At 46.5% G+C, this 12827-nt stretch overlaps 1 protein-coding gene and 1 non-coding gene across 4 annotated transcripts; both read right to left on the reverse strand.

The window, feature by feature from the left end:
• Positions 1–112: 112 nt before the first annotated feature.
• Positions 113–3566, reverse strand: SMIM29 (small integral membrane protein 29). Of its 3 annotated transcripts, none has more exons than XM_045866728.3 (5): positions 2618–3566; positions 1368–1551; positions 1175–1200; positions 757–823; positions 113–560 (listed from the first exon to the last, which is right to left on the reverse strand). In XM_045866728.3, exons 2-5 carry the CDS (start codon positions 1476–1478, stop codon positions 495–497), a joined length of 270 nt encoding a protein of 89 aa, XP_045722684.1. In that variant the 5' UTR covers positions 1479–1551; positions 2618–3566; the 3' UTR covers positions 113–494. The 3 variants fall into 3 exon arrangements, with proteins under 3 accessions (XP_045722684.1, XP_045722681.1, XP_045722682.1); XM_045866725.3 differs by having other exon boundaries at positions 757–862; positions 2618–3505; XM_045866726.3 differs by having other exon boundaries at positions 757–862; positions 2340–2630.
• A 5485-nt stretch (positions 3567–9051) lies between these two features.
• LOC123838025 (U6 spliceosomal RNA) lies at positions 9052–9155 on the reverse strand. Its single transcript, XR_006789367.1, has one exon. It is a non-coding gene; the product is annotated as a U6 spliceosomal RNA (small nuclear RNA).
• Positions 9156–12827: the final 3672 nt, after the last annotated feature.

Below are 12827 nucleotides of genomic sequence, written 5' to 3' on the forward strand. Positions count from 1 at the left end.
GGTGATTCTCCTGTGGGCTCTGTCCAGCTCTTCAGGCTGGGGGAGGGGGGAGGAAAAGCATTAGCTCCAGGGAAGGTAACTTAAGCCTCTTTTGAAAAAAGCAACCACACCCTAGCCACAAAACAGTTTATTTACAAAATATATATACTGAATACTATACATTAGGCCCTGTCACCATGGAAACAAATCCAAAGCCAGGTTGGGGAAGGCTCAAGAGAAAGGTGGTGCCCAGGAAAATGTCTCCAACCACCCAACTGGGCAGGAAAAACTTCATTAGCCCGGGGGAGCTGGTGGGAGGCTCAGCCCACCAAAGACTGAAGGCCTGGCGGGGCGGGGGGGGGGGGGGGGGGTGGCGAGATGCTGGGGCTGGATGGGAGGAGAGGAGACCCAGTTCCCAGCAGGGGGAGCTGGGTGAGTGCAAGTGGGGAAGGAAGCCGCAGGCCCCGGGCACTCCCAAGACCCCATGGTTCTGGAGAGCAGGGCAGGGGGTCAGGTCAGGTCTTGACATCCAGCAGGGGCATCCGCTTGTGCTGGTAGCCACTCTGCCAGCCATGTACCACCTGTGGGGGAGGAAACGGTGCCACAGGGCTGGGGTCCAGGGCAGAGGCCGCAGCACCCCCGGGGGGGGCACCCCACTAACCCTGGCCCAAATGGGGAGGGCTGAGGGCAGAACCGAGCTCTGGGTTTCAGGGGGAGGACGGATGAGAAGACAGCAGCAGACTGCCCTCTGAGTCTCCCTGCCCCCAGAGTGCTCACCTTGGGGTCTCCCACATCAGAGAGCAGCTCCTGCTCAGCCTCATGCAGCTCCTCAGCGGGGTCGTAGCTGTACATGGGGAGCAGGTGATGGCGAAGCCGGTCCGCCCTGGGGAGCAGGGGAGGGCGCTCAGCCCAGGGGCTGCCCACTCCCAACACCTGACTGCCCTGTCTCTACTCTCCAAGGCAGGGGCACTTCCAGCAGGTGCCTCTGGGGGCACACTAGGATTCTGAGAATCCGTGCCCAGTTCTAGATGGGGTCCCTCTTTGGTGGGTAAGCCCAGTTTGGGCAGGAAAACCTAACAGTGGGGTGTAGAGAAAGCCGAGGGGCATCTCAACCGTGGATGTGGAGAACCTGATCCTATGGGAAGAATGGTAAGCCGAATGCAGGGGAGGTAACGCTGGGGACAGGGACACTCACCGCTTTTTCTTCTGGACATACATTACCTGTAACAGAGACACGGCGCTGTGGAGGCTGCTGAGCCCAGGATGGCCCACAGGAGACCCACCTCTACCCCCTTCACCCCTCACAGCAGGACAGCTGAGACACCCCCCCCCCCGCCCTGCCCCAGCAGAGGTGTGGGTGCGTATGTGTGTATGTGGAGGCTCCTTACCACAGCCACCACCACCCCAACCAGGGTGATGAGGAAGAAAGGGCCGAGCACATAGCCCACCATGGAGTCGCTGTTGGCCTGAGGGGCGTTGGGCACTGTGGTGTTACTCATGACATCGGCGGCCGCTGGGCCAGGGGGTCAGCATGGGCAGTAGTGCTTCGGGAGGGCGCCTCCACTGGGCTCCCTGGGGAGGAGAAAGGGAGGTTATCTATTTCACCCAGGGTGACGTCCAAGCTCTGGATCCCTCCCCAAGAGCTGGTGGTGTATCAAAACTTAGGTCAGGCCCTGGGACGAGGGATCCTCCAGGTCAATGTGCCAGGTTTAACCCTCCAGTGACTCCAGGGAAATCTGGGTGTAGAGGGCACCAAGGGGAGGCCCCGAGTCCTGCCCGGCTCCTATCCCCAAATCAGGGTGGGGCCCGGCTCAGGTGCTGGCCAAACATTTGCACATGGCAACTGGGAAAAGTTTAGCTACACGTTCCCAGCTCCTATTCCCACCCTTAGGACACTGGGCCACCAGCACCTATCCAGCGGAGCAAAAGGGGGAGATCTGACAAAAATATGAGGGTCCTGCACTGTGGGGCCCAGGGGGTGAGGTAGGAGCATCTGAAGGAGCCTGCCTCAGTCCTGGTCCAATCCCCACACTTTAGGCTATAGGCCTTCCCTGTGCCCTCCTTGTCCCTGGTGTTACTGCAGACAGAGCCGGGACAGCCTCTCCCCCATTGGTCTCGTGCCAGGGTGGACACAAGTGGGCAGGGCTGGATTGTATCTGCGAGGTGATGTCACCTCCCTCTGGTCCGCACCCGGGGCTCCGCCCATGTCCCTCCCCTCTTAGCCTGGGCTGACAGGCGGAGGTGAGAGGGTCAGCTCCCATCGACGGATGCAAGACTGTCGATGGGCTCCTGTACACAGACCCCAAGGTCCCCGACCCCGCTTCGCTTGGGTCTCCATTGGAGGGCAAGGTATGAACTACCTGTCCCGGTGTCCGCGGAAGCACCGAGCTTGCCCAGTCGCATGCACACCGTCCCATGGTCGAGGGGACCTGCCGAGGTGGGGCGGGTGTCGGGCCGCTCCTAGGATGCGGAGCAGCATCGGCGAGTGGGAGGTAGTTCCCACGGCGCTGGGCGGCTCAGGCCGGGGGAGGGAGGTCTGGGGGCTGCGCAGAGGGCCCGGGCATCCTGGAATCCCGGCACCCCAAGACGTGGACCCGTACCGGCGCTCTGTAGCCCATCCAACCCGATCATGCCTTACCTCCCGCCGCTGCAGCCCGGACAGGAACGCCCTCGCTTGGCTCCCAGGCCCCGGAAGAGTCGGCAGGCGCGTGATCAAAGGACCCGGGGAAATGGGCGGGGCCTCAGTCCCGGGACGCAGCCAATCCGGTGGCGGAAGGCGGACGGCCCGGAGACTTCTGGAGCCGCCAATCCGGAGGTGGGGGGTGCGCCGTGCGGAGGCGGGGAGGGCCCAGGTTGCAGGGTCCACCCCGCGGCAGCAGGGGGCAGGCGAGCGCTGCGCAGCGGGGGGAGGAGAGCGCGCGGGGAAGGGCGGGGCGGGGCCGGGGCGGCTTCCCGGCGTCCCCCGGGGCGGACCCCCGCTGAGGGCTCGCGCCGGGGAGCTCCCGTTGCAGGCTGCGGCGGGCCGTCGGGCTTCCTCGTGCTCCGGGGTGGAGCCCAGGTGTAGGGCCAAGCCACGCCCCGAAGTTTAGTCCGGGCGTGCGGCGCCTGGCTGCTCTCCCCGCCACCGGGACCCTGCCCGGGGCCCCCAAGGACTCCACTAGTGTTTGCGGAGCCATCCAAGCTTCCTAGGGCCCCAGCGGCCCTCTGGGCTATGCTCTAAGGGTAGCTAGAGTAGGCAGGCCTGGGTTCGCCTCTGCTCAGCCATGCGGCCTGGGACCCACTTACCCTCCACCCTTCTCTGCGCCTCAGTCTGAAACAGGCTCTTGTGAGGATTAAGCGATGACGTGGATAAGGAGTCTGGCACACACCACGCCCTGTTAAAGCCCCCGCTAACCTCCGTCCGGTTCCCGGGGGCACAGATGGTGTCGCGGGGTGCAGTCCCCCTGGGCCACAAGCAACTTGAGAAGTAGGTAAATTCGAAAGCTTTCGAGGTCTCGTCATTACAGCGGCACACTGAAGATGGATCGATGGATTTTACCAATGTCAGCATCCTGGTTGTGATATTCTGCTATAGTTGTGCAAAAGTTAGCATTGCGAGAAGCTAGGCAAAGCGTGCAAGGGATGTCTATTATTTCTTACAACTGCATGTGAATCTACAGTTACCTCAAATACGTGTGTGTAGCTTTGTACCCAGATCTTGCCACCTCTCCCTCCAAATCACACACGGTTAGGAAAACTCCAGACTGGCAGGTGATGGAAGCCACCCAAGAACATAAAAGTTGTGGGAGCTGAACCAGGCTGAGGCTCTCCAGGGTCCTTGGGTGCTACTGGAGATACGGGGCTAATCTGTATCACCTTATTCTTGCCAAAGACAGCCAGTGGCCCGGACATGGTTGAGCCACTTGGTCTGGTCTGGCCTGTTTCCTCAGGCCCTTCCAGAGGTTGGATTGGGGCAGGTCTGATGCAGAGATGACCCAACCTAGAACCAGAGGGCAGTTGGGAACTCTGGCCTCTTGCCTTCAGACACCATCATCTGACTGGTAGGAAATCAGAGATAAGGGGAAAGGAATGACAGAAATGCCCGGGTCTGGAGGCTCCGGGTGGATTCCTGGTATTCTCAGGCTTTTGAGTCTGAAGAGTAAGGAGACCACTCATCCCAGGCCGCTGCTGCTGCTTTTTTTTTTTTTTTTTTTTAAGATTTTACTCATTTGACAGACAGCAAGAGCAGGAACATAAGCAAGGAGAGTGGGAGAGGGAGAAGCAGGCCTCCCGCCCAGCAGGGAGCCCGATGCGGGGCTCGATCCCAGGACCCCGGGATCATGACCCGGGCCGAAGGCAGACGCCCAACAACTGAGCCACCCAGGCGCCCCTCATCCCAGGCTTCTATCAGAGCTGAGGGCAGAGGGAGGAGGCCACCTTCCCCGGTGGAGCCTGCCTTGCAAGCAGGTTAGGATCAAATGATAGGTTTTAGAATCCAGATCGCCTTGGCTGCCCACACATCCAACCTCTGTCCTCATCCTCACAGCTTCTGACCACATATCTTGAGGGCCCTGTAGGAGTGGGCTTAGTGGTCAACTGGCTAAGCCAGTGCGTAGACAGGACTGGGGTCTCAGTGTCAGAAACTCAGCATGTTTTTACCTCCCTTAATCCCGGGACAGAACACCATTCTGAGCTAGGCAGGTCAGGTGGGGTGACCCCAATTTACAGATGAGTAAGCTGAGGCCCTGAGCAGTGTGATGACTTCCCGGGGCCTTGGTGTGATCAACAAGGGTGAAGGATAAGGGAATGACAGGTGGGCCCTCTTCCTGGACAGCCCTGTGCCAGCATCTGTTCCATGTCTGTGTTTGAAGCTGGTTTGCTCCTGGGATAAGGTTTCAGATCCCATGAGGGTACCCCAGGCCTAGCCAGGGAATACTCCAACCCTCCCTGCTCTCTTCATGCTGCTGCAACCTCAGGAAGGGGAGACACAGGGCAGAGCTGAGGCTGCACTCTGCCACCCTGATCAAGTTTTTTTTTTTTAAGATTTTATTTGTTTATTTAACAGAGAGAGACACAGCGAGAGAGGGAACACAAGCAGGGCGAGTGGGAGAGGGAGAAGCAGGCCTCCCGCGGAGCAGGGAGCCAGATGCGGGGCTCGATCCCAGGACCCTGGGATCATGACCCGAGCCGAAGGCAGACGCTTAACCATCTGAGCCACCCAGGCGCCCCCACCCTGATCAAGTTTTGACTGTCCCCTTGCCCTGTGGTTTTGGTTAGTGCCTGGGCTTATGTATGCACTTTCACTAATGCCTTGCTCATCTTTGTGTCCCGCTGCTCTGGACCTAACTAACAAATCATAAAAGCAACACTTAGGAAGATCACATTATTGACAAGTAATGTAAATTCATTACAGAACAAAGCTCAAGATTTATAGGAATGCAGCTATCCAGCCCTCAATAAGGTAACATTCATAATGTGTGGCACCCGTTAAAAAAATGGATCCATAAATACTTAGACATGCAAAGAGGCAGGAAAACACAGTCTCTAATCAACTGAAACTGACCCAGAACTGAAAGATGTAGGGCCTAAGGAGGACATTAAAACAGTTATAATTGTATTCCTTATGTTCAAAAAGTTGAGAGACAAGGAAGGTATAAAAAAGCCTCAAATTGAATTTCTGACATGAAATCTACAATGTCCAAGATGAAAAATACACTGGATGAGATTAATGGCAGATTAGATACTGCAGAAAAAAAGATATGTGAACATGAAGGCATTTGAATAGAAGTTATCCAAAATGAAAGAAACAAAAAAAAAATTACAAGAGCACCAGTGAATTGTGGGACAATTTCAAATGGCCTAATATATGGGTAATTAGAGACCCAGAAGAAAAAGAAGAGGGGACAAAAATATTTGAAAAAATAGTGACTGAAAGTTTTCCAAACGTAATGAAGACTATAAACCCACAGATCCAGGAAACACAATAAACCCCAAGCACAAGAAACATGGAAAAAAAAACTATATGAAGGCACATTATAATCAAATTGCTTAAAATGAGTAATAAAGAGGAAATCTTAAAAGATGTAAGGTACAGAGGAACAAAGTTAAGAATGACATCAGATTGGGGCGCCTGGGTGGCTCAGTTGGTTAAGCAGCTGCCTTCGGCCCAGGTCATGATCCTGGGGTCCTGGGATCAAGCCCCACGTTCGGCTACCTGCTCGGCAGAGAGCTTGCTTCTCCCTCTCCCTCTGCCTGCCACTCTGCCTACTTGTGCTCTTTCTCTGTCAAATAAATAAATAAAATCTTAAAAAAAAAAAAAAAAAGAATGACGTCAGATTTTCACCCCAAACAACCCGTGTAAGAAGACAGTGAAATAATATCTTTAAAGTATTGAAAGAAAACCTCCCAATGTAGAACATTAGGCAAAACTATCTTTCAAAAACATACAATAGCCAAATTATGGAAGCAGCCCAAGGGTCCACTGATAGATGAATGGATAAAGAAGATGTGGTATAAATATACAATGGAGTATTTTTCAGCCATAAAAAAGGATGAAATCTTGCCATTTGCAACAACATGGATGGAGCTAGAGACTATAATGCTAAGCAAAGTAAGTCAGAGAAAGACAAATACAATGTTTCACTCATGTGGAATTTGAGAAACAAAAAAAAAATGGGCAAAGGAAAAAAGACTCAGAGAGAGAGAGAAGGCAAGAAACAGACTCTTAACTATAGAGAACAAACAGGTTGTTACCAGAGGGGAGGTAGGCGGGGGGGATGGGTGAAACAGGTGCTGGGGATTAAGGAGTGCACTTGTCATGATGCGCACTGGGTGATGTATGGAAGTGTTGAATCACTATATTGTACACCTGAAACTAACATAACACTGTATGTTAACTATACTGGAATTCAAATGAAAACTTCATAAAAAATATCTTTCAAAAACAAAGGTGAAATAAAGACATCTTCAGATATATAAAAACTGAAAGAATTCATCACTAGCAGACTTGCACTACAAAAAATGTTAAAGGAATTTCTTCAGGCAAAAAGAAAATGGTACCAAGTAAAAATATGGACCTATCCTTCAATCCCAAAGGAATGAAGAGCTCTGGCAATGGTAACTACCTAAGTATATACTTTTTTTTCTTATTAGTTACATCTTTTAACAAAATAATTGTGGTTAAAAAAATGATAATGTACTGCGGGTTTGTGCACTGAGAACATTTACCAAAATAGCCCATATTCTGGACCATAAAACAGGTCTCAAGTTTAAAAGGACTCAAGTTAACATATGTAAAAGTAAAATGTATTATGTCAATAGTGTAAAGGCTAGACAAGAAATGGAAATATATTATTGTAAGATTCTGGAGTGCCTGGGTGGCTCAGTCGGTTAAGCGTCCGACTTTTAATTTCAGCTCGGGTCATGAGATCGAACCCTGCATTGGGCTTGAGCTAAGTGTGGAGTCTGCTTAAGATTCTCTCTCTCCCTCTGCCCCTCCCCACCATCAGTCTCTCTCTCAAAAAAAGAGGAAGAAAAAAGAAACCAGTAACAGAAAGATCCTTGGAAAATCCTCAAATGTTTGGAAAATGAGTAACACACCTCTAGATCAAAAAATAATTAGGGGGGGGCGCCTGGGTGGCTCAGATGGTTGAGCGTCTGCCTTCAGCTCAGGTCATGATCCCAGGGTCCTGGGATCGAGTCCCGCATTGGGCTCCCTGCTCCTTGGGAGCCTGCTTCTCCCTCTGCCTCTCTCTCTCTCTCTCTGTCTCTCATGAATAAATAAATAAAATCTTTAAAAAATAATAATAATTAGGGGGATGCCTGGCTGGCTCAGTAGGTAGAGCATGTGACTCTTGATCTCAGGGTTGTAAGTTCGAGCCCCATGTTGTTTGTAGAGATTACTTAAAAATAAAATTTAAAAAATATTTAAAAAATAATAATTAGGATGTATTTTGAACTGATGAAAATGAAAACACAACATAGAATTTGTGGGGCATCTCTATTAGAGAAATTTATGGCACTAACTGCCTTTAAAAAAAAAAGTTCATGTCGATGACCTCAGCTTCCACCTGAAACCAAAGTATGCAGAAGAAAATAACAAAGATCAATGCAGAAATCTTTGAAATAGAAAACAGAAAAATAAAGAAAAATCAACAAAACCAAAAGTTGCTTAAGATCAACAAAAGAGATAAACCTGAATGATCAGGAAAAATAAAAAATAAAAATCACCAATATCAGGAATGAGAGAGGTGACATCACAACAGATTTTTATAATAAGGGGATATTAGAGACAACTTTATGCCAATAAATTCAACAACTTAGTTGAAATGGAGAACACATGGAAAAACACAAATTACCTAAGTGCACTTTTATATTTATATTTATATGAATCTAGTTTGAATTGATACCATCTTAGTTTTAATAGCATACATTAATGCCTCCTATCCAATTCCATACCCCCTTTATGTTGTTACTGTTACAAATTCATCTTTATACATTGTGTACATGTGAACATAGATTTATGATTATTGTTTTATGCATCTTTTAAATCATATAAGAAACAAAAAGAGGAGTTATATACCAAAAATAAAATACTACTACTCTTTAAAATTTTTTCTGTGTAGTTACTTTACCAGTGATCTTTATTTCTTTATGTGGCTTTGAGTTATCATCTAGTGCCCTTTTGTTTCACTCTGATGGACTCCCTCTAACATTTCTTGTAGGGCAGGTCTACTAGCAACTAATCCCATTAGTTTTTGTTTATCTAGGAACTTCTTAATTTTGAAGGATAGTTTTTCTGGATATAGAATTCTTGGTTGACAGTTCCCTCCCCCCTCTTCTGTCAGTACTTTATTTTAATTTTTTTTTTTTAAGATTTTATTTATTTATTTGACAGAGAGAGAGAGACAGCGAGAAAGGGAACACAAGCAGGGGGAGTGGGAGAGGGAGAAGCAGGCTTCCTGCAGAGCAGGGACCTGACACAGGGCTTGATCCCAGGACCCCGGGATCATGACCCGAGCCAAAGGCAGATGCTTAATGACTGTGCCACCCAGGTGCCCCCATTTTAGTTGATTTTTTTGTAAGCGTAGCTTGAAAAATATGGAATGCTTCATGAATTTGCATGTCATCCTCATGCAGGGGCCAGGCTAATCTCTGTATTGTTCCAATTTTCATATATGTGCTGCTGAAGTGAGCACCCTAGCCATACTTTAAACATATCATCCTATTTGTTTCTGGCCTTCATGGGGTCTCATGAAAAATTAGCTATTAATCTTAGGATGTTAATTGTAATCCTTATGGTAACCATTAAGAAAACAAGTAGAAAATATACAGAAAAGGAAATGAAGAGGAAATCAAAAAGGTACACTAGAAAAAAATCAAACATGAAAGAAGGCAGTATTGGAAGGGTTGAGGAACAAAAAATATGACATCTAGAAAAGAACACTTGCAAAAGTAAATCCTTTAAATCAGTAATCACTTTATTTTTTATTATTATTATTTTTTAAAGTAATCTCTACGCCCAACATGGGGCTTGAACTCAAGACCTGGAGATCAAGAGTCACATACTCTACCGACTGAGCCAGCCAGGTGCCCCAGTAATGACTTTAAATGTAAATGGATTAAGCTCACCAACAAAAAAAAAAACAGAGCTTGGTGATGATTGTACAATATTATGAATGTACTTAATACCACTGAATTGTATACTTAATGGTAAATTTCATTTATATTTTACTACACACAAAAGAAGACAGATTGGTAGAATGGATTTAAAAATGATCTAACTGAAAATAAATACAAATGATCTAACTGGAATTGAATAGACCTTTCTCCAAAGAACATAACAAATGGCCAGTATATACATGAAAAGATGCTCAACATCACTAATTGGGGAGATGCAAATCAAACCACAGGATACCACTTCCCACACATTAGGATGGCTGTTACTTAGAACACAACAAAACATAAAATAAGCAAATGTTGGTGAGGAGGTAGAAAAAATTGGAACTCTTGTGTACTGTTGGTGAGAATATAAAAGGTATAGTCACTATAGAAAACAGTATGGCGGTTCCTCAAAAAATTAAAAATAGAATTACCATATGATCCAGCAATTCTACGCAAGTATATATGCAAAGGAATTGAAAGCAAGGATTCGGCCAGATATTTGTACATTTGTGTTCATAGCAACATTATTCACATTTGGCAAAAGATGGAAGCACCCAAGCACTCACTGACAGATAAATGGAAAAACAAAATATGGTACATACAATACAATGAAATATTACTCGTCCTTAAAAAAGTGAAACTTTGACATATCTACAACATGCCTGAACCTTGAGGACATTATGCTATGTGAAAAAAAAAACGGTTACAAAGGACAGATAGATGCTTATGATTTCACTTATATGAGGCACCTAGTACTTTACATATCCTTGTAATAAATTCATAGAGACAGAAAGTAGAATGGTGGTTGCCGGGCGCTGGTGGGGTAAGGGGAAATGGAGAATTATTATTTAATGGGTATGGAGTTTCAGTTCAGGGAGAAGAAAAAGTTCTGGAGATGGATGGTGGTGACGGTTGCACAATAATGTACTTATTGCCACTGAACTGTACACTTTAAAATGGTCAAAAATATTTTTAAAAAATCTAAGTATCTATTGCTTATGAGACTCACTTTATTTATTTAATTTAAGATTTTATTTATTTGTCAGAGAAACAGAGAGAGAGAGGGAGCGCACAAGCAGAAGGAGCGGCAGGCAGAGGGAGAAGCAGGTTCCCCACTGAGCAGGTACCCTGATGTGGGACTGGATCACAGGACCCCGGGATCATGACCTGAGCTAAAGGCAGACGCCCAACCGACTGAGCCACCCAGGCGTCCCAAGAGACTCAGTTTAGACCCAAAGACACAAGCTGAAAGTGAAAGGATGGAAAAATGTATTCTCTGAGAAGAGTAACCAAAAGACAGCCAGGGTGGCTCTGCTAATACTAGACAAAATAGATGTTATTTTATTCTATTTTATTTTATTTATTTATTTTTAAGAATTTATTTAAGTAATCTCTACACCCAACATAGGGCTCGAACTCATGACCCCGAGATCAAGAGTCACATGCTCTACTGACTGAGCCAGCCGGGCGCTCCTAGACAAAACAGATGTTGAATCAAAAATTGTTACAAGAGACAAAGGGGAGGACATTATATATGGATAAAAGGGTCAGTTCATGAAGCAGCTGTATGACGCAATGACAGAAATGAAGGGAGAAATAGACACATCTACGAGAAGAGCTGGAGACGTTAGTACCCTACCTTCAATAATGGACAGAATATCCTATACAGAAGATCAATACAGAAATAGAGTACTTAAAAAACACTAGAAACCAACTAGCCCTAAAAGACATACACACCACTCCTCCCAATGAAACAATATACACTGTTCTCAAGTATACACCGAACATTCTCCAGGACAGACCATATGTTAGGCCACAAAACAAATCTTAATAAATTAAAACACCTCCTAACAAAGAAAAGTCCAGGATCAGATGGCTTTACTGGTAAATGTCTACCAAATATCAAAGGTAGAATTAACAGCAATATTTCTCAGACTTTTCCAAAAAACAGAAGAGGAGGCGAACCCTTTCTAACAGATTCTATGAGGCCAGCATTATCTTGATACCAAAGCCAAAGAAAGTTCCATAAGAAAACTCTAGACCAATATTCCTTATGAATATAGATACAAATCTCAACAAAATACCAGTAAATCATATCCAATGGCCCATTAAAAATGATTATACACTGTAAACAAGTGGGATTTATCTTGGGAATCCAAGGGTGAATTCCTAGGAAAATCAATGTCAGCACATTTATAGGGCAAAGGAAAACCACATGATCATCTCAATAGATGCAGAAAAGCATCTGACAAAAACTCAATATCCTTTCATGATAAAAATACTAAGCAAACTAAGAATAGGACAGCCTTTTCAGCAAATGGTGCTGGAACAATTGGATATCTGAATGCAAAAATTATCAACTTGAATCTATACTTTGCAACACATAAAAAATTTATGATGTGTGATTATATTTCTATAAAACTAGAAAATGCAAACTAATCTGTAATGACAGAAAGCAGATCCGTGTTTGCTTGGGGATAGAGGCATGATTGTCAAGAGAGAGGGATCATAAGGAGGCACAAAGAAACTTTTGGGGGTGATAGATCGGTCCATTGATTTGATTTGGTTGTGCTTATTTCATATGAGCATGTATGTCAAGACTTATCCAAGTGTACACCTTGTATATATGTAATTCATTGTATGTTAATTATAAAACTTTTTAAAAAATATATGAATAAGAATAAAGAATGCCTTAAAAATAATGGAACGCCCTGTGGGTTATCAGTGCATATTTATTTTATAAATGAGTTAATGGAGTTAATGATGTGACTCAATGGACTGACGCCCAGGGATTGGGAAGGGGGAGACACAGAAAGAAAGAGGAACCAAGACTAGCAGAATCTTTTTTTTTTTTAAGATTTTATTTTTTTATTTGACAGAGAGAGACACAGCGAGAGAGGGAACACAAGCAGGGGGAGTGGGAGGGGGAGAAGCAGGCTTCCCGCGGAGCAGGGAGCCTGATGCGGGGCTTGATTCCAGGACCCTGGGATCATGACCTGAGCCCAAGGCAGACGCTTAATGACTGAGCCACCCAGGCGCCCCAGAATCTTATTGGCCACCATCATGTTGCTCATGCTCAGCCTTACCAGGTTGGCTCAAAGTTCCCCGATCCCACTGCTCATTTTGTGCCTTCCAGACAGTCATTCACCACCATAGAATCTCAGAGTCCCTAACTCCAAAATTAACTAATAATATCCGCCTCACAA

Source organism: Mirounga angustirostris, unplaced genomic scaffold (genome assembly GCF_029215605.1).
Source record: "Mirounga angustirostris isolate CCGP_5_RB_7025 unplaced genomic scaffold, mMirAng1.0.hap1 SCAF_8, whole genome shotgun sequence".
NCBI lineage: Eukaryota > Metazoa > Chordata > Mammalia > Carnivora > Phocidae > Mirounga > Mirounga angustirostris.